At 37.9% G+C, this 27,185-nt stretch overlaps 1 protein-coding gene and 1 pseudogene across 1 annotated transcript in view; one reads left to right on the forward strand and one right to left on the reverse strand.

Annotated features, from left to right (window-relative positions):
- The window catches only part of Bckdhb (branched chain keto acid dehydrogenase E1 subunit beta), a 221,431-nt gene that overhangs the window by 188,586 nt on the left and 5,660 nt on the right, over positions 1 to 27,185 (reverse strand). The window contains exons 2-3 of the mRNA XM_047558161.1: positions 13,252 to 13,329; positions 11,716 to 11,784 (exon numbers count right to left, since the gene is read on the reverse strand). Of these exons, the coding sequence (XP_047414117.1) occupies positions 11,716 to 11,784; positions 13,252 to 13,329 (147 nt within the window). The remainder of the gene's footprint in view (positions 1 to 11,715; positions 11,785 to 13,251; positions 13,330 to 27,185) is intronic.
- On the forward strand, positions 16,021 to 17,376 carry LOC124988439 (mediator of RNA polymerase II transcription subunit 28-like; annotated as a pseudogene).

The following is a 27,185-nucleotide window of genomic DNA, read 5'->3' on the forward strand; positions in this document are numbered from 1 at the left end:
CAATCTACGCTAAACCCATGGCTAATATCATTCTAAATGGTGAAAAACTGAAAGCGTTCCCCCTAAAAACTGGAACAAGGCAGGGATGCCCTCTTTCACCGCTTCTATTCAATATCGTCCCTGAAACTCTAGCCAGAGCAATTAGACAGACCAAAGAAATTAAAGGGATACGAATAGGAAAAGAAGAACTCAAACTATCCCTGTTCGCTGATGACATGATTATATATTTAGAGGAACCTGGAAATTCCACCAGAAAACTTTTAGAACTCATAAGTGAATTCAGTAAAGTAGCAGGTTACAAGATCAATGCTCATAAATCCAATGCATTTTTATACATAAGTGATGAATCTTCAGAAAGAGAAATTAGGAATACTACCCCATTCACAATAGCATCGAAAAAAATAAAATACTTGGGAATCAATCTCACAAAAGAGGTGAAAGACCTCTACAATGAGAACTACAGAACACTAAAGAAAGAAATTAAAGAAAACCTTAGAAAATGGAAAGATCTCCCATGTTCCTGGATAGGCAGAATTAATATCGTCAAAATGGCTATACTACCTAAAGTGCTATACAGATTCAATGCAATTCCAATTAAAATCCCAATGATGTACCTTGCAGAAATAGAGCAAGCAATTATGAAATTCATCTGGAAGAATAAAAAACCTAGAATAGCTAAAGCAATCCTCAGTAGCAAGAGCGAAGCAGGGGGTATTGCAATACCAGATCTTCAACTCTACTACAAAGCAAAAGTAACAAAAACGGCATGGTATTGGTACCAAAATAGACAGGTAGATCAATGGTACAGAATAGAGGACATGGACACAAACCCAAATAAATACAATTTTCTCATACTAGACCAAGGTTCCAAAAATATGCAATGGAGAAAAGATAGCCTCTTCAACAAATGGTGCTGGGAAAACTGGAAAACCATATGCAATAGAATGAAATTAAACCCCTATCTCTCACCCTACACAAAACTCAACTCAAAATGGATCAAGGACCTCGGAATCAGACCAGAGACCCTGCATCTTATAGAAGAAAAAGTAGGTCCAAATCTTCAACTTGTTGGCTTAGGATCAGACTTCCTTAACAGGACTCCCATAGCACAAGAAATAAAAGCAAGAATCAACAACTGGGATAGATTCAAACTAAAAAGCTTTCTCTCAGCAAAGGAAACTATCAGAAATGTGAAGAGAGAGCCTACGGAGTGGGAGAATATCTTTGCCAACCATACCTCAGATAGAGCGCTAATTTCCAGAATCTATAAAGAACTCAAAAAACTCTACACGAAGAATACAAATAATCCAATCAACAAATGGTCTAAGGAAATGAACAGACACTTCACAGAAGAAGATGTACAAGTAATCAACAGATATATGAAGAAATGTTCAACATCCCTAGTAATAAGGGAAATGCAAATCAAAACTACCCTAAGATATCATCTCACCCCAATTAGAATGGCGATTATCAAGAATACAAGCAACAATAGGTGTTGGCGAGGATGTGGTGAAAAAGGAACACTCATACATTGCTGGTGGGGTTGCAAATTAGTGCAGCCACTCTGGAAAGCAGTGTGGAGATTCCTCAGAAAGCTTGGAATGGAAACACCATTTGACCCAGCTATCCCACTCCTTGGCCTATACCCAAAGGACTTAAAATCAGCATACTACAGAGATACAGCCACATCAATGTTCATAGCTGCTCAATTCACCATAGCCTGATTGTGGAACCAACCTAGATGCCCTTCAGTTGATGAATGGATAAAGAAACTGTGGCATATTTATACAATGGAATATTACTCCGCAATGAAGAATGATAAAATTATGGCATTTGTAGACAAATGGACGAAATTTGAGAATATCATGCTAAGTGAGATAAGCCAATCTCAAAAAACTAAAGGACGAATGATCTCGCTGATAAGCAGATGAGGACATATAATGGGGGGTGGGAGGGGTTAGCATTAGGTTTAGGGTTAGGTTTAGGGTTAGGGATAAGGAGAGCGGTAAGAATGAAGGAAAGAAGGACTGTATAGAGGGAAAAGAGGGGTGGGAGGGGTGGGGGGGAAGGGAAAAAAAAATAAACATCATTGCCCTATGTAAACGTATGATTACACAAATGGTATGCCTTGACTCTATGTACAAATAGAGAAACAACATGTATCCCATTTGTATACAATTAAAAAAAATAAATAAATATAAAAAAAATGTGCAAAAATGTAAAAGTTAGCTGTCAAAAACAGAACAATTAAAAATAACTAGTGTACATTAAATAAATACCATTAAAGGAAAAAAAATAAGTCTGTTCCTCCTTCTATTAAGGGTAACAGAATGTAAGACAATTTTCAAAAGATTCAGTTTGTGTTTTTTTGACTTTTTGTTTGTTTTTGGTGCTAGAGATTGAACCCAGAGCCTTGCAAATGCTATCACTGAGCTATATCTCTAGCCCTTTTTATTTTGAGACAGGTTCTCCCTATACTGCCCAGGCTGGCCTCAAACTTGTCATTCTCCTTCCTCAGTCTCCCTAATAGCTAGGATTATAAGTATGTACCTCCATACCTGGCTTAGTGCCAGATTTCAGAAGCTAATTTAGCAACATCAGCCCCATGTTGATGTGTGACATACGTCATACTTAAAATGAAAATGTCAAATAAAAGCTCTTTCTTTTATTACTTATTGCTCTTAATAAAATATAGTGTCATTTTCTAACTCTTAATCATGAAGTTTAAAAAGATTATGTAAATCAATTTTGTACTATCTGACAATAATTATGAACAATTCCATTTTTCCTGGTCCACTTCAAGCACTCACATTTGAAATTTTTAAAAGCCTGACATTGTAAAGTAAGGTTTACAAAACTGTTTTTAAAGACATTATAACCTGAAAGATGCTTAAAATGTCAAAGAGAACACCTGTTGGCAGCTCTAACATTCATTATTTAATCAATTGAGGAAAAAAAATTAGCCAAGGCAGCAGCTGCTATCCAGAACAATTTAATGCTTTCAAAAAACCTAGTGCATAGGAGAATACAAAAGATTTTTTTTCAAACTTTTTAATATGGGCTTCTAACTAGCTTCTTCTTAATCCATGAATAATCAAAACACTTGAGCTTTACTTAATTAGAATTCCTTATATGTATCATATTTTTAAATGAATGAGTTGCTCACCCACTTGCCACTGGGTAACACTAACCTCTCAGAACTTCAGTTTCTACATTATGTACAGTCAGAGCAGATCAGGGCTTCTCAACCTCAGTGCCACTGACATTTCGGGCCAGACAGTTCTTTGGTGGGGGAGGGCATGATATTTAGCAGCATGCCTAGTTTCTATCCACTTGATGAGTGCCATCCCTCAGTTGTGACAACCAAAATATCTCCACACGGTGCCAAAATCACTAACAGTAGAGAACAATTAGACTAGATGTATCCTCAATTTTTCTCCAGTTCTGATATGCCACAAAATATATTAAATATCTTATTTTCTTAAATGTTGCTTGTTAAGTCACTGGTCAACAGGTCAAATATGAGAATACTCCTTTTGATTTTTTTTGAGCAATTAAAATGCAGTGACAAATTGTACCAATTCCAATTTTAGGGGATTCGAAATAAAAAATCAAAAAAGTGGGCTTGGGTTGTGGCTTAGTGGTAGAGCACTAGCCTGGCACACGTGAGACCCTGGGTTCCAACCTCAGCACCAAGTAAAAATAATAAAGATATTGTGTTCCCCACAACCAAGATAAAAATATTTTTTAAAAAATTCAAAAAAAGATCATCAAAGCAATAAATCTTAAAAACTAATATAAATGAGGTATGTGTTAATATGTTCATCCCATTTTCTAGGGTAACTCCAACAAAATTAAAGAAAAAAAAAGAGAGAAAAAAAAAAGGCATATTGGTGAATCACAAAGTAGTCCTAATTTTTGAGGAACTGCCATACTGTGTTCCAGAGAAGCTGCACTACCTTAGATCCCTACTATAAATGAACAAGAGGTTCAATTTCATCACATCTTCAACAATATTTATTTTATTTCATGTTTTTTTGATAACCGCCAATCAATAAGCATGACATACTATCCCACTACGGTTTTGATTTACATTTTCCTAATAATTACTAATGTTATATAACTTCTCATGTGCTTATTGGCCATTTGTTTATATTCTTTGGAGAACTGACTACTGAATTCCTTTGCCTGTTTTTTTAACTGGATTGTTCAGGATTTCTGTCATTGTAGTAGAGTTTTAGGCATTCTCTATGTAGTATGGATATTAATCCCTTACAAAATATATGATTTGCAAATATTTTCTTTCATTCTGTGGCCTGCCTTTTTATTCTGTTCACAGTGTCCTTCAAAACATCAGTTTTTCATTTTGATAAAGTCAAATTTGCCTATTTTTTCTTTTGTTACCTGTGCCTTTGAAGTCATATCCAAGAAAGCATTACCAAATCCAACATCATGAAGCTTTTACTCTACATTTTCTTTTGAGAGTTCTATACTCTAAGAGGTCTTTGATCCACTTTTGAGTTAAATTTTGTTATGGTGTTAGGTAAGGATTCAGCATCACTCTTTTACACGCAGATGTCCAGTTTTCCCAGACTCATCTGTCAAAAAGACTTCCTTTCCCCATTGAATTGTCTTTGCAGTTGTTTCAAAAATTATTTGACCATATATGCAAGAATTTATTTCTGAGTGTTTTATTCTATCCCATCAGACAATACCCCTGTCTTTATGCCGGTGTCATTGTTGTGATTACTGAAGCTTTGTAGTAAGTTTTGTTTATAAGGAAGTGTGACTCCTCCAAAATCTTCAGAATTGAAAATAGATACACGAAGAAATACTTGCATGCCCATGTTTATAGCAGCATCATGCACACAGCAAACAAAGGAAAGGCAACCCCAATGTCTTCCAACAGATGAACGGAAAAACAGTGTATCATATACACATAATGGCATATTATTCAGTCTTAAAAAGGAATTATTTGAGATGGGCTCTTGCCATGTTGTCCAGTCTAGACTTGAACTCATGATCCTCCCACCTCAGCCTCCCAAGCAGCTGGTATTATAGGCATGTACCACCAAGCCCAGCTAAAGGAAGGACATCAACATTCTACAACATGGAGATATTTTGAAGAAACTATGCTAAATTAAATAAATCAGTCAAAAGGAAAAATACCATACGATTCTACTCATATGAAGTACTAAGATACTTAAATTCAATAGAGATAGAAAATAAAAGGGTAGTCAAAGGCTGAGGAAAGGGGAAATGGGGAGTCACTGCTTGATAGGTGTTCCGGTTTTGCAAGATGGAAAGAGTTCTGGTGATAGATGGTGGTAACAAAAACAATAAGATGAATATATTTAATACTACTTAACTGCATGCTTAAAAGTATTAAAATGGTAAATTTTGTTATGTATATTTTACCACAAAAATTTTAATTAATTTTATAATTTATAATTCTGTTAAAAAATAATTCATTTTGACTAATACTTTTTATAATTAATAAATTTATTTATAAATTATTCCTTTTTAATTAATTTTTTAGATTATTTTTCCCTCTCTCACTGGAGGGAAAAGAAGGCACTATTAAATATGTATATCTAGTTCTACCATATATACACTTTTAAAAAAGACAGGAAATTTGAAATATCAAGAGCAACTCAAAGTGTCTGACACTCAGAAAGTAAGAATCACTTCAAGTTACTAATAATCCTTTAACAACTTTTTTTAATAATCATATTAGGAAAAAAAGGTTTATACCCACTTATTTATAGCTGTTTTCACTCCAAATTCCTGGAACAGTTAGCCATTTTACTATCTATATCTGGTATTAAATATGCTTTTAAGTCATAAGTATACTTGAATAAGAGGACCAAATCATGTATTCCATTTCCCTGAGGAATTTTTATGAATTTTATCAAGTTCTTACTTCAGTAAAATCAGTTTCAATTTGAACCGAACCCCACCTGGCAGAAAGTCACTCTTCAATGGAACCGTGACACTAAATCCAAAAATATGATTGGCACTGAAGTATCCTTTTTTCACAGCAGGAACATATAATAGAAAGTCACTATTTGGTTGAAGATGTTGATTTCATGATTCCTATAAGAGACCTGTCCAAAGATAGTGCTTGCATTCCTCAAATTTAAAACTTACCATGCTGAAAAAAGGAACTCCTTCTGACAAAATTAAGTGCCTAAGGTACCCCAAGATTCCAAGATGATACAATGATCACTACGTTCCTAAACCTCTAAATGAAAAGGGAATCAATGCATGAGGAACCTGTTCCTCTTTTTAAAAAGAAATAAAAGCATGAAGACTACCTGCATGTGTGCAGAAGGGTCCACAGGGGTCATCTGGTCCTCGACCTTCACTTCACTGATGACAACAGGGGCCCAGAGCCAATTCCCCATTATTGGCATACTATAGATTAACACTCGCCTTCTCCACACGCCTGTCCTAGTTTTCCTTCCTGACTTCGGTGTATTAAAGTATCTGGTTACACAATTTCTGTGATGTTTACATAAGGAAACAAGTAAGTGGTTATGAGTTTTCCCAAGCTGCTACAACAACCTCAATTGTGGTGCAAAGGAATGAATATAGTAATGGAAATACATCAGATCCCGGGAAAAGGCAGATGTTCAGACCTGTAGGCTTACTTGGCAAGTTCTCTACTATTCCTTTTCTCACCTAAGCTTCCTCCAACAAGTGGGCCAGATAGAGCCTAAGAACCATAGCCCAGAAGTATTCATCTCAGTGCAGAACGCTGCTAAATAAAAGTACACCTTGAACCTGACACATCAGAGTCTTACTTGAATAAAACATACATACACACACTCAGAATGAAAATGAGGACAATTCAGTAGATGCACGTGCCTTCAACATAAAATCACACATACCCTCCAAATTAACCACCCTGAACTGCTCTCTCTCATCACCTGCTTCCCAGAATTCCCCTAATTCCAACTGTTGTCCTGTCAACAGATCATGGCCTAAAGAGTTCAAAGGTGGCCAGGTATGAGGGCACACACCTGGAATCCCAGCAGCTCAGGAGGCTGAGGCAGGAGGATCACTAGTTCAAAACCAGCCACAGCAACTTAGTGAGGGACTAAGCAATTCAGCAAGACCCTGTCTCTAAATAAAATATAAAAATAAGCTAGGGATGTGGTTCAGTGGTTAAGTGACCCTGGGTTCAATCCCTAGTACAAAAAAAAAAGTTCAAAGCTACATCAGGTATACAGTGAGTTAATGAGGAAATGTTACTCTCCTTCTTTTCATTTTCAAGGCATGTATATTATTTTGTTCTATGAAAGGACAGGGAAGGAGCAAAGAAGCAGTTCAGTGGTGTTAAACCCACACTCACCTGTGTTATTGGGAATACAAAATAGCTCTGTCTCCCTTCCTTTTTCTCTTGGCATTACTTCTAATTATGCATTCAAATATTAAGTGGTATTCAGTTTTAAAAAATACTGTGTCAGTAGACCTGCAATCCTTCCACTCTACCTTCTGATGGAACATAAAATGCCTCATGACAGTTCCAGAGTACTGGTGCAATAGAGGAAGGATCTCATTACAAAGTGCAGGCTGCCACCTACTGTCGGTGATCCCCTCTCACTCAACACTCAGATTTCCCCACTAAGTGAATTGATCCCTTACCAGAAGTTTTCATTGCTAAGTCATTTAACAAAATGTATTTAATTACATCAAAATAATTTTTAGTTATTTTACATACAACATTTTAAACTAAAAAAAGAGAACACTAAGCAGACATGCTTCTGAATAGCTAAAAATTCCTGACCTATATTCTAAAGAGCAGAAATTACCAAAAAAGGATGTTTTGGGATTTTGTTGCTTTTTTTTTTTTTTTCTTTTTTTGGTGTCCTGAATGTATATGAATAGTATTTTTTTAATATGCAAGAAAAACCTATTTTAATATATATTTCTCTTCACCATTCCCTTTATCCTTCATTTCTAAAAACAGAAGTTCACTCCCTCTCATTAGTGGTGATTGTTAATCTTGATCTAATTAGAATCGTTAGAAGTTTGAAATCATAGTTCTAAAGATATTATAAAAATTCACAGCAGCTACTGACAATAAAGCTAAGAATTAATTAGCCATTAATTAGCTCAGCCCCTTGCCATGTAGACATAAATCTGCAAGTGCCCTCCAACATTACTAAACTTTTTCTCAAGAGTTAGTTTTTCCCTGTTTTAACCTTTTTATTATTTTTTTTCAGCTGGACCAAAGTAATGAAAGGAAGACAAGATAATTCCTTTCTGAAGCAGAGGACCACTGTCTTATAAACAGGTAAATTCACTCAACGAAATTCATTTAATAAATACAGCCTGACAGGATTGATTTGGTGCTAAGAATTCACGGATGGCTTAAAGATTTGTTGTCTTTGAGAAGCTGTCTGGTAGAAGATCTAATGGGGAGATGATTATAACATAACTTGCAAGATATAAGACACAAGGCTATAGCTCAGTGGTAGAGCACTCGCCTAGCACGTGCAAGGCCCTGGGTTTCATCTCTATCACTGCAAAAACAAAAACAAAAAGCAAAAAACAAAATATGTAAGAGATACAATCTAACGTGATAAAATAATGCCTGAGACTGTTTGAAGGTCAGGGGGACCTTTACAGAGGAAACCTTCTGAAGAAGAAATAGTTTGCCAGGTAATCAAATGGGGGAGAGATTCAGATAGCATGTCTGAAACAATAGAGGGCTTAGAAGACATATCAAGTAACTCAAAATTTTTAAAGAATAGAGTGGATAAGGTCAAGTAGTTAGCTAGGTAGATCTCGAAGTCTTTTGTACATCGTGCTAAGAAAAGTGCATTTTAGAATGATAACACTGGCAACAAGGTAGAGAATAGATTGAGGGAAAGTGAGACCAAAGGAAAGGTGATTACTAAGAAATGAAATTGCCTAGGCAGAGAAAATTAAAAATATGAACTACCAGGGCAGTAAAAATGGAGGGGCTGTATTGAAGACAAACTATGAAGATAAAATTTTCAGATTTGACTGGATGTAAGGAATGAGAAAGAAGGAAGATACAAGGACCTCCCAGTTTCTGGCTTGGGTAACTCAATGGATGGTAAAACCAAGATAGGAAATGCAGCAGAAGGCATGAATTTGCTGTGTGGGTGTGAAGTTTAGTTCCAGAAATGCAGCATTTTAAATGACTGTGGGACACTGCAGTGGAATAGTGAAAATATAGATTACAGTTCAGGAAAGACGTCTGGGTTAGAGACAGGAATTCAGAAGTTTGTGAGTAACAGGTACATGGATGAACTGCCCCAGATGGAATGAGTTTAGTAAGAAGAGGATCATGGGTAAGAAACGGGAGACTCACCAGCTTAAACAAAATCATGGTATGAGTCAGGCAAGACAGGAGAGTAAAGGGCAGAAATTGCTCAGCAGCATAACTACACCAAGCAGGAAAAAAAAGGCTACAAAAGTATATACGAAATGGATTGGGGTTATGGTTCAGTGGTAGAGCACTTGCCTAGGCCCTGGGTTAGATTCTCAGCACCACGTTAAGATAGATAGATAGATAGATAGATAGATAGATAGATAGATAGATAGATAGATAGATAGATAGATGATAGATAGATAAGATTAAATTATTTTTTTAAAAGTATATACAAAGTTTATAGTACAGTCCACAGTATATATTCCAGGATATGCAGTTTTCTCCAGCTTATCTCTACAAGTACATGAGCAATTTTTATTTTGTCTTTTGTGTTTTCTGTCTTTCCCAATTTTTCTACAAATGTACATGCAGTACTTTTGAAATTAAGTGTATGCAGGTTTTTGTTGTTGTTTTTGGTTTCTTCAGTTTTGGGGGTGGGGGCAGTTTGTACCAAGGATTGAACCCAGGGGCCCTTAAACACTGAACCACATTCCCAAGCCCTTTCTATTTTTAATTTTGAGACAGGGTCTCACTAAATTGCTTAGGGCCTCACTAAGTTGCTGAGTCTGGCTTTGAACTTGAGATCTTCCTGCCTCAGCCTCCCAAGAAGTGTTTACAGGTTTTTAAATGTTTCCTTAAAGATCTAAAAGTTTGTAGGAGTCTCAATGAGCAAAAAAGATCATCTTTTGCTCACTATCTCAAACTCTAAACAGCTGTTAGCTAGAAGGTAGAGAAACTGGATCCAGAAACCCAACTTGCCACAGCTAGAGAAAACAAAAAAGCTGAAAGTGCCCAATAAATAAAGTAGAACAAGTTATGGTCTTTTTGATTTAAGTACATCATAATCTCACACACAGTACAATATAGAAACAGGACAATTTTTTTTTTTTTTTTTGCATTGGGGATTGAACCCAGGTGCACTTTACCACTGAGCTACAACCACAGTCTTTTTTTGTCAGGAGAGGGTCTAGTAAGTTGCTGAGGGTCTCACTAAGTTGCTGAGGCTGGCCTCAAACTTGCAATGCTCCTGCCTGGGATTATAGGCCTAAGCCACCACACCAGGAAAGAGACAACAATTTTAAGAAAAAAAATCTTAAAGACACTCACTCCTTACTCTGTGCATACACATGAGCAGTATGGGGCAGGATAAAGGTAAGAAGAGAGGGAGATGTCAACTCCTCCTAACTCTGTGGACTTCCAGATTAGATAAGAAGAGAAATAAAATGTTAAAATCACCTGAGAGGCATCCTTAACCATCAGGGCAGAAATGCATTCTTTACACAGCAAGTCAGAGGAGTGGGAACTGACAGCTGACCAAAACAAATTCCGTCAGTTCTAAGTCTGACCCAACAGAAGTAAATAAAAGCGACAGGCAGAAATCAATCACATGCCAGGCAAAAGACAGAACAGCTGGGATGAAGTGGGCAGAAGACTGTTAATTTGATGTCAATTTGGCCAGGCCGTGGTGTCCAGTTATGTGGTCAAACACAGATCCAGAAGTTGCTGTGAAGGTATTATTTTAGATGTGATTAATTTTTAAATCAATAGCTTTGAGTAAAGCAGTTTACCCTTCACAATGTGAGTGGGCCTCATCCAATCAATTTAAGGCTTTAAGAGAAAAGACTTGAGGTTTCCCAAACAAAAAGGAATTTGGCTTCAAGACTGAAACAGAAACTCTGCCTGAATCTCCAGCCTGCCAGCTTGCCCTACAGACTTGCCAGTGCCCATAGTCATGTGAGCCAATTCCTTAAGAAATAAATCTCTCAGTCTTTCTCCCCAACAAAGGATGACATTTGTTAACAGAGACTAACAGGCAGAATCTTGAACTGGAGGAAAGGGAACTGAAGTTCCTGGCCAAGACATGCTGCAGTAAGACACCAAAGGTTCTTGAAACAGACGGGTGACAAAACATTGACAATAGTTTAGTGAAGATTACTTTGGAATCTCTCTTATGTGTAATATGAAGTAAATCAGAAGATGCTAGAGTTAGAACACATTTTGAGAACTCGAGGTCATAGAACTCCACGGGTGGCTGAAGAAATAAAAAGGAGACCACCCATGTAATAAAACTACAGAAACTTAACAAAGTATACTTAGTATTTTTAAGATCTTGAAGTAGAAGTTCTATAGGTCTCTCTGCCACTTTCTTCCACTATGTTGCTCTGCCTTACCTGGAGACCTGAGGAATAAAGCTGGCTATCTATGGATTGAGACCTCTGAAACCATGAACCCTCAAATAAACTTCCTTTAAAAAAAAAAAAATAAGAAGTTCTGCAGGAATACTATTCACACAGATATTAACTTACCATATTTGTCTCGCAGGCCAACAGTGCATCTGAAGACTCCACCAAAGGCAACATCTTCACCAAATATTACTGAGAAAAAAATGTTTAAAGAATCCATTTTATTTAGTAATCCCCAAGTAATACTAACCATGAGAAATAAGCAATTTAAAAGTTTATATTTTAAATCATTAAGCAGAAATGGACCACAGATCTAGCTCAAGGTTTCTCAACTTCAACATTATTGACATTTTGGACTGGATAAATCTTTTGTTGTGGGGGACTTCCCTGTGCCTTGTAGACATACAGCAGCATCCTGGTCTCTACCCAATGGATGATAGCTGCCCATCAAATACATAGCTGTGACAACCAAAATTATCTCCAGATACTGTTAAAGGCATGGGAAGCAGGGTTGAAAAGAACCTCCCCACAGAGACAGAACCACTGATCCTGAATCTCATCTTGTTTTACCCAGGAAGAAAATGAGGCCAGAGTAGTACAGTGACTTGCCAAGTCAGAAAGCCAGCAGCAGAGCTGTGACTCACCGTCCCAGCTCCTGGGTCTGTGGTTTTCTTAAACATAGTATACAGTAAAAGTCAGCCCTCCGAGGAGCTGAAGGAGGAGAGTTCCAAACCAAGAAGGTTCTCAAATAAAGAGACTTAGACTGTGTAAAACAGACAGGATTCAAGTATGGTAGAACACGGCAGCAGAGGAAAGAATGGGGCCGGTGGAAACTGAGAGGAGCCTTTTGGTAAGACAAGAATAAATTAGGGGGCATTCAGAGAGCCCAACTCTCGTCCCATGAATGTACCTGAGAGTTTTATGAACCTCAAGAAAATAAATCTCCCTTCTTTACATTCACTCATCTAGTTCTGTAATTCTCAGATAACATTCAAAACAAATCAAGGTCTAATCATTCTCTAACCTAGCTCTCACATCCTCCAAAAAAATAAATTATCTCTTTTTCACTTACTTAACTTTAAAACAAAGGGTTCGCAAGTGGGTCAGTTACAGTGGCACACACCTGTAATCCCAATGCGCAGATAGCAAGTTCAAGGCCAGCCTCAGCAACTTAGGGATACCTTCAGTAGCTTAATGAGACACTATCCCAACATAAAAAATAGAAAGGACTGGAGATGTAGCTCAGGGGTAAAGTCCCCTAAGTTCAATCCTTAGCATTGGAAAAAAGGATTCTCAAATGGAAGCATGCGCGCGCACGCGCGCTCGCATGCATGTGTGTGTGTGTGTGTGTGTGTGTGTGTGTGTGTGCGTGTAAAGTAAAGCCAACCAAATCTAGAAAATACAGGACAACTTTTTATATCAATCATTAATAAATAAAAATGAAATTGTTTATGAAATTATTTATAAATACTAAAATTATTATTTCTAAAAGAAAATCTTACAAGTTGAATGACATGTAAAAAGTCAAAAAATTTGGAAATTATATCTTCATTTTATAAATCAGTATCTGAATGACCTGGCATTTTCTGTGTTTTCCATATGTTAGAGAAACAGAAGTACACAGTACAACTACCAGGGTTGAACGCAGATCAAGGTTACCTGCAGTAGGATCTTTAGCCAGTGAGTTATCCAAGGCACTTGTTATAGACTGAAAAAGATTCATTTTCTGAGTTTGCCCTGTGGAAAACAAAAAATAGACTATTTTGACATTGTAAAATATGTAAAAATAACCCATTTCTTAACAGTTGACTACAACCTAATTAAAATCAAGGTACAAAGAAAGGCACAGACTATATCATATGAATTTACTGGATTATTTACAAGGATGCTAGGTCTATGGAATATAAAAAGGCAATAAAAAGCTGCAGAAGCTAGCTGATGAGGCGAAACTTACAAATATCAAGTAACTATAAACAATTTTTTAAAAATGAAAAAGAAATATAATCAAGCAACTAAATGTATGTAGACAATAAAAACTATAGAACATTAAGGTGAGAGTAAGAGCCAGAGTGTAAGCAGCTCTCACCCTAGATAGAAGTTAGGAATCCCGGTCATAAGGAATGCATGGGACCAGAGGCATGTGTTAAATATGCCATAATAACAACTACAGCCCATGAACCAATAAGGCAGGCTACACACTAATAAACTTTAGTACCCAGAACCATTAGGTGTTCAGAGAACAACATAATCCCATGTCTACACATGTCCTTCCTACTGTCTCATTGCTAATCATTAGCAGAATCTCTGCAGGTCAATGCCTGTCTCCCTGAATAGTTTTTTGGAGGAGTAAATGGAGCAATATACATAAAGCACTCAGAACAGTACCTGGCACGGTGAGTGCTGAATAAATGTTAGCTATTTATTGTTAAATTCTGGACTTGGTCCATGTCCTTCCTCTTGACATTAGCATTATTCTAAATGTATGCAAGGCTTTATCTGATAAAGTTCCAAATGTTGTAACTCAGAAACAGCATGACTTAGAGCTTTGACTGAGGCCTAGATGTCACCCAGTGCCCTAGAACTTGAGCTCAACTCCTCTCCAGAAGTACTATTCAGAGCACAGACAGACTCCTGCATGAATCTCCTGATCCATAGGCCCAGTCCTACCTTAGTGCTTGGTCTATTCAATGGTGACCACTTTGACCTGCTGCTTACCCTGACCACTGTCCAGTCTAACCTCTATGCTCTTCAGTAACCCAACCAATATGTCCCAAAAGTCAAGGCTTAATTCCTAGTGTGGGTTTTAACAGCTACAGCTGTTGCCTTCCACCCTCTGACCATGAAACACTGGTCACTTAACCTTTTCCTGGAAGCCCATCTTCGTCCCCAGCCCAGTTCCACAGCAGACTCTGACCTATAAATCCTTAGTTCTTCCATGATCCTCTGACATGTCTCTCTGATCTTTTCAAAGTGCTCAGGTCCAGGCTTCAGTCTTGGTAATCCTTTATCAGATATGTCCTGTTGCCCTCTGTTCCCAGAATAATAGCCTGTCCATACTCTTATTTCTGGTGGAGATGATAGGAATTTATTCAACAAATCACTGATGTATCATCTTTGTCAAAGAAAACACAATCACACCATGTGTCCACGATTATGTTGCAACTGATTTTTTTCATCAGGCTAAGGCTTTATCACTTAATAGACAATTTCCTCAAGTCCTTGGCTACTCTATAAATATTCCCACAGTATTTATTGGTGCTCAGCATCAGATAACAGTTTAGGGTAAACATTCCTCCTAATCACAATGACATTCCCACTCTTTCTCCTATTTCATATATTTTAAAGAGTAATATTTGTATTTGTCTGTTAGGATTTTCATAGTTAGCCAAGGGAGAATTAAAATGCCTCAACAACTAAGCTGGTATTAATTTTAAGTCTACTGATTGACTATTTAAACTAATACTGAATGCCTCCAAGAGTTCTTTTTTTTTTTTTTTTTTTTTTTCCTTTTTTGCATTGCTGGACCTCGTGCGTGCTAGGCAGTGCTACCAGTGAGTTACATTCCCACTGCCCACTAGTTCCTCTTATTGCACTGCTGCTCTACATGATTTTAGCAGAAAAAAAGCAGTATTTAATAATAAAACTCATACAAAGTAAATCTGGAAAGCACTGCTTGATATCACAAAGAATGTACTCATCTTATATGGCATAACATACAAATAAGGGTATTTAGAATTTATATTTCCATGTGAGCACACAAACTAAACTTTTGAAAATTTTTGCCAAATAGATTTAAAATTTTAGGTTTTTGGATTAATTGCTCCTCTATTCAATGCTTTATAAGTTATAAATAACAATTTTAATGCAGTAACATCAACTACACATGCCTTTTAAAGTTGCAGCATGATTTGTGGATGGGACAGGAAGAAATTACATTATTCATAGGTAAGATATTTTTAAATATGTGTTTTCCTGAGAATTATTTATTCTCTTGTAAGTTACACCAAAGACCAGCCATAGAATACACCTTTGTTTCCTCATAAGATAAGCCCACTTGTAGCACGTGCTAACCAAAGCTGTACCACTGTTGAGACTTTTATTAAAAAAAAAACACTGGGTGTGGCTCAGTGGTGAGTGCTTGCCTAGCATGTGCAAGTTCCTGTTTGATCCTCGACACTGGGAAAAAAAAAAAAAAGCACAATGCTAAGAAACTACTAAACACAACTGTTAAATTATGAATGTTAATAAATGGCTGACAAGTTTCAAAACAGACAATTCTTTTTCAAGGCAAAAAGTTATAACAAAACCCAAACAATATAGCAGCACAGTTTCTCCTAAATCAAGGATGTGACCTAATGGCTGCACACTGGTAAAACTGGGCTCTGTGGTTGGGATTAATTTATTCCCTGAAAGTATTTTAAGTAGATCATGAATAACTACGTCACCCTGGTTGCTATTAAAGTAGTATTTAGGCAGAATGTTAGGCCCAGATAGAACATAACTCCAAGAGGGAGGAGATTCTTAACAGCTTTTGATTAGAGCTGTATCTTCAGCATTTTCCACAGTGCTTGACATGTAGTAGGTGCTCAGTATATATTTGTTCAATAAATGACTGAACAAATAAGCACATGTAGCTGCTTCAATAAAGTTTTTTTTTTTTTTAATATGGAAAAAAATTGTTACCCACTTAAAGGAATTAGTGGGAAAAAAAAAAATCTACCAAAGTCAGAATTCAAAGAAAACAACAGAAGAAGTGCAGTGGGGAGAAGTGATATATAACAGCAGTCTGACGGAACAGGTGTTTGATAACTATTCCTCTGCGGAAGTGTTGAAGCAATAGAGAAGCCTCACACAGAGCAGAGGCATCAGGCACAGAGACAAATAAGTGCCAAAGGGGTAGTCTCCAGAAATAAATAAGGTCAACAGTGGGCAGGCTGTAACCTACACCCAAACAAAAATACACATCTACAATAAAGAAAAATAGGGTCTTTCAGAAAACAAAAGTCTGCCAATACATTCAGCACCGGTACTCCGCTGAACCACCTAGAGTTTGGTATAGACCTGTGCATCCACATTTCCTCCTCAGATGCTCTTAGAAACACCAACATTTAGTACAGTGTCTGACACACCCGTGTCAGCATGTTGAAGCATGACAAATGGGCGGTATCAGAGACATCACGTAGTACTAATCACACTGTTAAATGAGAAGATGTAGAGGGCTGTAGCCCGCCATTCCAGACACCAAGACTCCACAGGGCAATATGTTCTCCAGGCAGCCTCTGCGGTTCCCATCACTCCTGTGGGAACTCCCCAGCTAGGCCCAGCTTCTTCAGGCAGTGCATGGTGCTCCAAGAACTTCTAAAAGCACCTTGGTGCACAAGTTGGAGTCATCATTCAAGGTTTGCTTTGCTTCTCTCATGAGTCAGGATTATGTCAATGGCACCAATCAGGAAGCAATTCGAACAGGTATTGATCAATATATCCTGAAGTTTCTGGGTCTGGGTATTGCAAGACAGACAGAATGCTTTTTTACACAGAAAAAAAGATTGCAGTTGTCCGTCCAGAAACCAAAGTAAGTTCTTAGAGGACATCTAAGAACTAAGGAATGAATTGTAGTGGAAAGATGTGCTAGAGAAGCAGCACCTGGCAAAGCTGAAGCATTGGCAGCAGGTGCTGGAGGACATCGACATGCAGCACAAAAAGTTGGCTGAAGTCTCTCAGGGCTCCTTGGCCTACCTGGAGCAGGTATCTGCCAATATCACTGCACCTCTGAAGCAGACCTGAGGTGGGTCTGGTCCAAATGGTAGCCCCCTGCAGACAGTTTTGCCCAACTACCCTCTGTGTGGACATGCATTTTACAAGAACTACTTGCCAGGAATGAGTTGATGTTAATTTTGCTTCCACCTAAAAATTTCCCCCAATATTTATGAGCTGTTAATTACCTAAGTACTTTATAAAATGCAGATAGCTTGGTACATGGAGTGAGGTTAGGTTCTTTTTATTTTATTTATTTATTTATTTATTTATTTGTCTGAAGCAAAATTTAGACTATTAGTTTGGTGACACAGATTCCTGGTTTTCTGCTTATTTTTAATTTTTTTTTTCCAGCTGTTAATTCTAGTTTGGTTGTAGGCCTTGTATGATAACTAACCATCCATGGTAGTATAGAAAAATATGTATATTTGCTGTCTCAAGACTCTGAACTACCTCAAGAAAAATCTAATTCAACATTTGTAATGTTTCCAGAACATTACAGAGTGTAGATATTTTGTAAAAATCAGAAAAAGGGTTAAAATAAGCTAGGTTAGTGTAGTGACATTATAGCAGCTCCTTAGGTTGATGCTGCCTTTTATTTGGGTAATTTTATGTTTTGTGTGGTGTTTTAGGGAGATGTATTAGGACATGATGTGCTAGATACCTTGCATTAACGAACCAGTGTGAGTAACAAAGCAGATCCTGTCTCACTATCATGACAGCTGGGACACAAGTAAAGTGAGAGAGGTCAAAGCATGGTCTGATTATTTCTTTTGAGTTTTGCTTTGTTTACTTGTGTTTTTATTTCCTTTTGGGGGAAAAGATAGTCTTTACATAAAGGAAGATTCTTGCTCATGGACTTGATTCCAAGGATCTAGGGCCTTGGGGTCAAAGGTGACCTACAGAGCAATCCTCAGCTACTTCATCTCCACAGAGAAGAGAGCCTCCGTTAGGGAAGGTATTTTGCCCTCTTGTTGGAGGATGTTTTCCTTCCTCTGTTCTACGCACCTCTTGTTAGATTATCCTACACATCCAGCACGCACACTCCTCAGCCACAGGTCTGTGGCTGTGTCTGGTTCATTCTGTCCTCTCCATCCCTGAAGACCCCTCCCTACACACCTCGATACCCACTCATGTTCCTGGTCTTTCCTGGATGTCACCTGGTCCACAAAGCCTCCACTTCAGTCCAAGGCACAGGATTTCTTTTTGTTTCTTTTTTTTTTTTTTAATTGTAAACAAATGGGATACATGTTGTTTCTGTTTGTACATGGAGTAATAGCATACCATTTGCATAATCATACATTTACATAGGGTAATGATGTTTGATTCATTCTGTTATTTTTTCCTTCCCCCCACCACTCCCACCCCTCTTTTCCCTCTATACAGTCCCTCCTTCCTCCATTCTTGCCCCCCTAACCCCCCATTATGTGTCATTATCCGCTTATCAGCGAAATCATTCATCCTTCGGTTTTTTGAGATTGCCTTATCTCACTTAGCATGATAATCTCCAATTTCATCCATTTGTCTGCAAATGCCATAATTATTTATAGCTCAGTAATATTCCATTGTGTGTGTGTGTGTGTGTATATATATATATATATATACCCCACAGTTTCTTTATCCATTTATCAATTGAAGGACATCTAGGTTGGTTCCACAATCTGGCTATTGTGAATTGAGCAGCTATGAACATTGATGTGGCTGTATCTTTGTAGTATGCTGATTTTAAGTCCTTTGGGTATAGGCCAAGGAGTGGGATAGCTGGGTCAAATTGCGGGTCCATTCCAAGTTTTTTAAGGAATCTCCACACTGCTCTCAGGAGTGGCTGCACTAATTTGCAGCCCCACGAGCAATGTATGAGTGTACCTTTTTCCCCACATCCTCTCCAACACCTACTGTTGCTTGTATTTTTGGTAATCGCCATTCTAATTGGGGTGAGATGGAATCTTAGTGTAGTTTTGATTTGCATTTCTCTTATTACTAAAGATGTTGAACATTTTTTCATATGTTTGTTGATTGCTTGTAGATCTTCTTCTGTGAAGTGTCTGTTCATATCCTTAGCCCATTTGTTGATTGGGTTATTTGTATTCTTGATGTAGAGTTTTTTGAGTTCTTTATAGATTCTGGAAATTAATGCTCTATCTGAAGTATGAGTGGCAAAGATATTCTCCCACTCTGTAGGCTCTCTCTTCGCATTGCTGATAAGTTTCCTTTGCTGATAGAAAGCTATTTGGTTTGAATCTGTCCCAGTTATTGATTCTTGCTTTTATTTCTTGTGCTATGGGAGTCCTGTTAAGGAAGTCTGATCCTTCCTTGAAGATTTGGACCTACTTTTTCTTCTATAAGATGCAGGGTCTCTGGTCTGATTCCAAGATCCTTGATCGATTGTGAGTTGATTTTTGTGCAGGGTGAGAGATAGGGGTTTAGTTTCATTCTGTTGCATATGGATTTCCAGTTTTCCCAGCACCGTTTGTTGAAGAGGCTATTTTTTCTCCATTGCATATTTTTGGCACCTTTGTCTAGTATGAGAAAATTGTATTTATTTGGGTTTGTGTCCGTATCCTCTATTCTGTACCATTGATCTACCTGTCTATTTTGGTGCCAATACCATGCTGTTTTTGTTACTATTGCTTTGTAGTATAGTTGAAGTTCTGGTATTGCGATACCCCTGTTTCATTCTTCCTGCTAAGGATTGCTTTAGCTATTCTGGGTTTCTTATTCTTCCAGATAAATTTCATGATTGCTTGCCCTATTTCTGTAAAGTACATCATTGGGATTTTAACTGGAATTGCATTGAATCTGTATAGCACTTTTGGTAGTATGGCCATTTTGACAATATTAATTCTGCCTATCCAAGAACATGGGAGATCTTTCCATCTTCTAAGGTCTTCCTCAACTTATTTCTTCAATGTTTTGTAGTTTTCATTGTAGAGATCTTTTACCTCTTTGGTTAGACTGACTCCCAAGGATTTTTTTTTTTTTTTTTTTTTGAGGCTATTGCAAATGGAGTTGTTTTCCTCATTTCCCTTTCAGCTGTTTTGTCGTTTGTGTATAAAAATTCTTTAGATTTATGTGTGTTGATTTCATAGTCTGCTATTTTTTTTTTCATAGCCTGCTATTTTGCTGAATTCATTGATGAGGTTTAGAAATTATCTGGAGGAGTTTTTTGGATCCTCTAAATATAGAATCATGTCATCAGCAATTAGTGACAGCTTAAGTTCCTCTTTCCCTATTCGTATCCCTTTAATTTCTTTAGTCTGCCTAATTGCTCTGGCTAGAGTTTCGAGGACAATGTTGAATAGAAGTGGTGAAAGAGGACATCCCTGTCTTATTCCCGTTTTTAAAGGGTATGGTTTCAGTTTTTCTCCACTAAGAATGATGTTGGCCATGGGCTTAGCATAAATAGCCTTTACAATGTTCAGGTATGTTCCTACTATCCCTATTTTTACTACTGTTTTGAGCATGATGGGGTGTTGTATTTTGTTGAACACTTTTTCTGCATCAATTGAAATAACCATATGATTCTTATCCTTAAGTCTACTGACATGATGGATTATGTTTACTGATTTATGGATGTTAAACCATCCTTGCATTCCAGGGATGAACCCCACTTGATCGTAGTGCACAATTTTCTTAATATGTTTTTGGATACAGTTTGCCAATATTTTGTTAAGGATCTTTGCATCTATATTCATCAAGGATATTGGTCTAAAATTTTCTTTCCTTGATGTGTCCTTTCCTGGTTTGGGTATGAGGGTGATATTAGCTTCATAGAATGAGTTTGATAGGGTACCCTTCTTTTCTATTTCCTGGAATACTTTGAGAAGTATTGGAATGAGTTCTTCTTTGAAGGTCTTGTAGAACTTGGCTGAGAATCCGTCTGGTCCTGGGCTTTTCTTGGATGGTAGGTTTTTAATGGCTTCTTCTATTTCATTGCTTGATATTGATCTGTTTAAATTGTGTATGTCATCCTGGTTCAGTTTGGGAGGAGCATGTCTCTAGAAATTTGTCAATGTCTTCGGTAGTTTCTATTTTGTTGTAATACAGATTTTCAAAGTAGCTTCTCATTATGCTACGTATCTCAGTGGTGTCTGTTGTGATTTTCCTTTTTCATCACAAATTTTAGTAATTTGAGTTTTCTCTCTCCTTCTCTTTGTTAGTGTGGCTAAGGATTTGTCTATTTTGTTCACTTTCTCAAAGAACCAACTTTTTGTTTTGTCAACTTTTTGAATTGTTTCTTTTGTTTCAATTTCATTGATTTCAGCTCTAATTTGAATTATTTCCTGTCTTCTACTACTTTTGCTGTTATTCTGTTCTTCTTTTTCTAGGGTTTTAAGCTGTAATGTTAGGTCATTCAGTTGTTGACTTTTCATTCTTTTCTGGAATGCGCTCCGTGCAATGAATTTTCCTCTTAGTACCGCTTTCATAGTGTCCCAGAGATTTTGATATGTGTATCGTCGTTCTCATTGACCTCTAAGAATTTTTTTATCTCCTCCCTGATGTTTTCTGTTATCCATGTTTCATTCAATAGCATATTATTTAGTCTCCAGGTGTTGGAGTAATTTCTGGTTTTTATTTTGTCATTGATTTCTACTCTCAGTCCATTATGATCTGATAAAACACAAGGCAGTATCTCTGTTTTTTTGCATTTCCTAAGGGCTGCTTTGTGGCATAACATATGGTCTATTTTCAAGAAGGTTCCATGTGCTGCTGAGAATAAAGTGAATCTGCTCGTTGATGGATGGAATATTCTATATATGTCTATTAAGTCTAGGTTATTGATTGTGTTATTGAGTTCTATGGCTTCTTTGGTTGGATTTTGTTTGGAAGATCTATCTAGTGGTGACAGCGGTGCATTAAATTCACCCAGAATTATTGTGTTGTGGTCTATGTGATTCCTGAATTTGAGAAGGATTTGTTTGATGTACACAGATGCACCATTGTTTGGGGCATAAATATTTACTATCGTTATGTCTTCCTGATTTATGGTTCCCTTAAGCAGTATGAAATGTCTTTCTTTATCCCTTCTGACTAACTTTGGCTTGAAGTCCACTTTATCTGATATAAGGATAGAAACCCCCACTTTTTTACTGAGTCCATGTGCGTGGTAGGTTTTTTCCCATCCTTTCACCTTTAGTCTGTGGATGTCTTTTTCTGTGAGATGAGTCTCTTGCAGGCAGCATATTGTTGGGTCTTTCTTTTTAATCCATTCTGCCAGTCTGTGTGTTTTGATTGATGAGTTTAGGCCATTAACATTCAGGGTTATTATTGAGATATGATTCATATTCCCAGTCATTTGGGCTTATTTTTGGTTTTTAAGTTGGCTTGGTTTCTCCTTTGAGTGGTTTTTCTCTAAGGTAGTTCCTCCCTTTGCTGACCTACATTGTTGTTTTTCATTTCCTCCTCATGGAATATTTTGTTGAGAACATTCTGTAGCGCAGGCTTTCAATTTGTAAATTCTTTTAACTTTTGTTTATCATGGAAGGATTTTATTTCATCTTCAAATCTGAAGGTTAGTTTTGCTGGGTATAGGATTCTTGGTTGGCAACCATGTTCTTTCAGAGCTGAAATATGTTGTTCCAGGCTCTTCAAGGTTTTAGAGTCTGGAATGAGAAGTTGGCTGCTATCTGTATTGGTCTCCCCCTATATGTAATCTGATGCTTTTCTCTCGGGGCCTTCAAAATCCTATCTTTATTTTGAATGTTAGGCATTTTCATTATAATGTGCCTTGGTGTGGATCTGTTGTGATTTTGTGCATTTGGTGTTCTGTAAGCCTCTTGTATTTGATTTTCCATTTCATTCTTCAGGCTTGGGAAATTTTCTGATATTATTTCATTGAATAGGTTGTTCTTTCCTTTGGTTTGTATCTCTGTGCCTTCCTCAATCCCAATAATTCTTAAGTTTGGTCTTTTCATGAAGTCCCATAGTTCTTGGAGATTCTGTTCATGATTTCTTACCATCTTCTCTGTTTGGCCAACTTTATTTTCAAGATTAAATATTTTGTCTTCATTGTCTGAGGTTCTATCTTCCAAGTGGTCTAGTCTTTTGGTGATGCTTTCCATTGAGTTTTTTATTTGGTTTATTGTCTCCTTCATTTCAAGGATTTCCGTTTTTTGTTTTTTTTTTTTTTTTTTTTTTTTGAGAATCTCTATCTCTTTGTTGAAATGATCTTTTGCTTCCTGCAGTTGCTCTGTCAGCTTATTGGTATTATCATTCATTGCCTTCATTTGCTCTCTTATCTCATCCTTTGCATCGCGAATTATCTGAATCATGTATAATCTAAAGTCCTTTTCTGATATTTCTTCTACCATACTGTCATTGGATTCTATTAATATAGAATCTAGGTTTGTTTGGATCATTTTCTTCCCTTGTTTTTTCATGCTGTTCATGTATCTTCCCCTCTAGCAGTGCATATCTGGGGTATTGCAGATTTCCCCCTATAGGCTTATAGTGGCCCTATAGGTTTCCAAAACCTTTTCTTTAAGGGGAGATCAATATTAGCAGTGCCCAATTCAGACACTATGCAATCCCAGACCAAATAGCCCCTATGAGGACAATAACAAAATTGTCATAATAAAAAGAATGAGTTCAAATATTATCTTCAGTAAAACAAACAGATTTGCAATAAGGTCTAATGGAGGACAAAGAGGATGCAGAGGGATGTAGAATGTGGCTGTTAATGGGATAAGAAAAGAATATACAGAAGTTCTAGATAATAGAAAGGGTGAGAGTGTAATCAAAAGAAATCGGATGTTAGCATGCAAAAAAGGGAGAAAGAGACTCTGAGGGAACAGGTAAACAAAAGGAAAAGAGAGCAAGAAGAGTAAAGAAATAAAAACTTAAAACTTTTCAATAAGGAGAAAAAAAAAAAATCTACAGTATAACAGTCATATAGTAATGAAACCTCCCAGTGTTCAGTAGCCTGATGCATGAGAGGTACCTGACAATGAGCTTCAAGTCTCCAGCAGGCGTCTCAGGATGGGATTTGCCCCACCTAAAGATCGGAGCTCCGGCTTCCAGGATTATCGAATATGGCCACTCTGGTTTCCAAATGTGTTGGCAAATGGGGAGCTGCAGCTCAGAGTGTGGACGTGGTCGGCTGGAGGTCCTGGAGGCGGGGTGCAGTTGGTCAGGCAGGGGTCCTGGAGGTCAAGTGTGTTTGGTGTGGCTGCGGGATCCCGGAGGCCAGGTGCAGTCAGTCTGGGGTCCCGGTGATAGGGCGCAGTCAGTTGTTCTGGGGGTCCTGGCGGCAGGGAGCAGTCAGTTGATGTGAGGGTTCCAGAGGCAGGGAGTGATCGGTCAAGCTGAGGGATCCTGGAGATGGGGCTCAGTCAGTCTCGCCAGGGGTCCTATGGGGCCTGGCTGTTGTCTCAAAATGGCGGCAGCCACATGTAATCAAACCTGCAGGTACTGTCACAGTGAACTTCCAGGCAGCAGCAGGCAGCTGGTGCTCCACTGGCAGTTGGCGATCAGTTTGCTGACTGTTGTCGGATGATCAGGAGGTGAACCTTGTGCACTGGGTGATGGATAGGTGTAAGGCAGGCGATGGACAGGCGAGAGGCAGGCAAATGGTGGATGACAGGCAAGGATTTCTTATTCCTTCCACTATCCTTGGTAGGTTCTCCCTTATGGGTTAGTGAATGGTGTCAGTATCTGTGGTCCTTGCTGCATTGTATGACCATGGTAATTAGGCATTAACCCCCTCGAATATACAAGAACATGTATTTTATGACACTTTGTACTCACTTTGCATATATTTACTACTCATTTTATTTGTGGGCTGTATAGCTGATATTTGGCTTGTGAGCCTATGACCTATTATTACTAGCCTAAGACCAGGCAATCCCCTCAGTTGGAATATGTCAAAACCTTTTAGTTATTTTTACTCATATAAGGTTTAACCTGGTCAACTCATGCTAGTTAGAAGCTCAGATTGGTAGCTTTAGGTTTCTTGATTAAAAACCTAAATAAATTTATTAAGCTTGAGGCAGCCTTTTAATGATAAATGTGTTTTTGGGGAAAAGGTTGGAAACTGTTCTACTTGATGCATAATGAAAATGTTTTGAATTAGTGTATGTAAAAGTTATCATCATTTCTTTATATTAATTCAGAAGTTATCTGTCAAATAATTTTTTAATATTAAAAATATGGGACGATGCCTAAGAAACTGCCTGTTTTCTCCAATAAAACTCTTATAGACCTCCAGATACCCTGTTTCCTAGGACTCACTTTCTGTTTGCAAGGTATCTACTTTTATCCCATTCTAATTCTTACTAAAGTGTGTTGAAATGACTACCCTATAAAGTAAGATAGTAGGGGCTGGACTTGTGCTAAACTGTAAATGAAGGGGCTAAGGATATAGTTCAGTGGTAGAGTGCTTGTCTCGTATGCCTAAGATCTTAGGTTTAATCCCCAGCACCCAGACAAATCAAAAATGCAAATGAAGTCTCTATAAATATAATTGCCTCTTAAGGTGCCAGTATATATTGCATATCCCATGAAAGGGAAGAAAGTAGAGAGTACTTGAGGGAAACAGGGTCACCTAAGTCCAAAATTAAGAGGATTAAAGCTAGCGTCCCAGGCTTATCCCATGTCAGGACATGAAGTCATGGGACATCCCTACCTCTTGCTGGCTTGTTCTCTGCTCCATCATTAAATGGTTTATAAACTACATACATGCCAGTAACTCCCAAATGGTTATCTCTAATATGAATTTCTCCTCTGGGTTCCAGATTTCTATATCCAACAATCATCAATTCCCTACTTGGTGTCTTGGGCTTTTCTAACTCAAAGACAAAAACAAACTCTACCGCTCCCAATACCAATCTTTCCCATCTTAGCAAACAACACTAATCTCCACCCAGGTGTCCAAGCTGGTAACCTGGGGGCATCCTTAATGTCTTCACTGAGATCATCAAATCCTACTTCCAAATAAATAACTTAATCTAGCACTGTTATATCCTATGTCCAGACTCATCACCTTTTCCTCTTCCAGAAAATTGTCTCCCCACTTGTACTTCTTTCAACCCTTCAAACCATTCCCCACAGATCCTAAAAAAGAGAGTCCTAAAAAGCAAACCATATCACGTTACTTCCATGCTCAAAGCCCTACAAAGAGTTCTGACTACACTGGGATAAGCCCTATGCCTCACCATGTCCTCAAGGCCCTGCTTGATCCCATCCCTGTTCACCTTTACAGTCCCATTTTTAACCACTGTCCCCATGATGAATCCCCACTGAAGAGATCTCTCAGTTCCACCACCTAAGCTCCCTGCCACCTCAGGACCTTCACACATGCCTACCCCTCCAGCCAGCACACCCTTCACACCTCTTTGGATATGCCTTTCAGAGGAATCTGTAGAAGAAAGACTTTCCAGGTTGTTGAGTGTGGTGACAGAGGATGGGAGAGCAGTTACTGAGATCAGAGGTCTCTGATGCCCTCATGGCTGTGGCATGCCTGGTTCCTGGGAATGTTTCTGTGCAAGGGCACAGGATGCCTAACTACTGTAGCAATGCCCTGCATGAGGAGGCTCTGTGCAAGAGCCCTATCAGTTCTAACCTTGATCTCAGGAACACAACTCCCAGGAAGAAAGGAATTCTTATGCTAGACAACCACAATGTTTCACCAGCTCTGCTTCTCCAGTTCCCGCCTGCCTTACAGCAACTTTTAACAATGGATTTTCTTGAGAGCTACACCAAGCTCCTAACATTGCACTTTGCAACTGTGGATTGCAACTATGGAAAAGCTACATAGGATGTCCTAGTTTCTGTAACTTTCCTGAATACAAAGAATAATGGTTGTATAGTCTTTAACCTGATAATGAGACACATATAAAGGT

Source organism: Sciurus carolinensis, chromosome 7 (genome assembly GCF_902686445.1).
Source record: "Sciurus carolinensis chromosome 7, mSciCar1.2, whole genome shotgun sequence".
Taxonomy (NCBI): domain Eukaryota; kingdom Metazoa; phylum Chordata; class Mammalia; order Rodentia; family Sciuridae; genus Sciurus; species Sciurus carolinensis.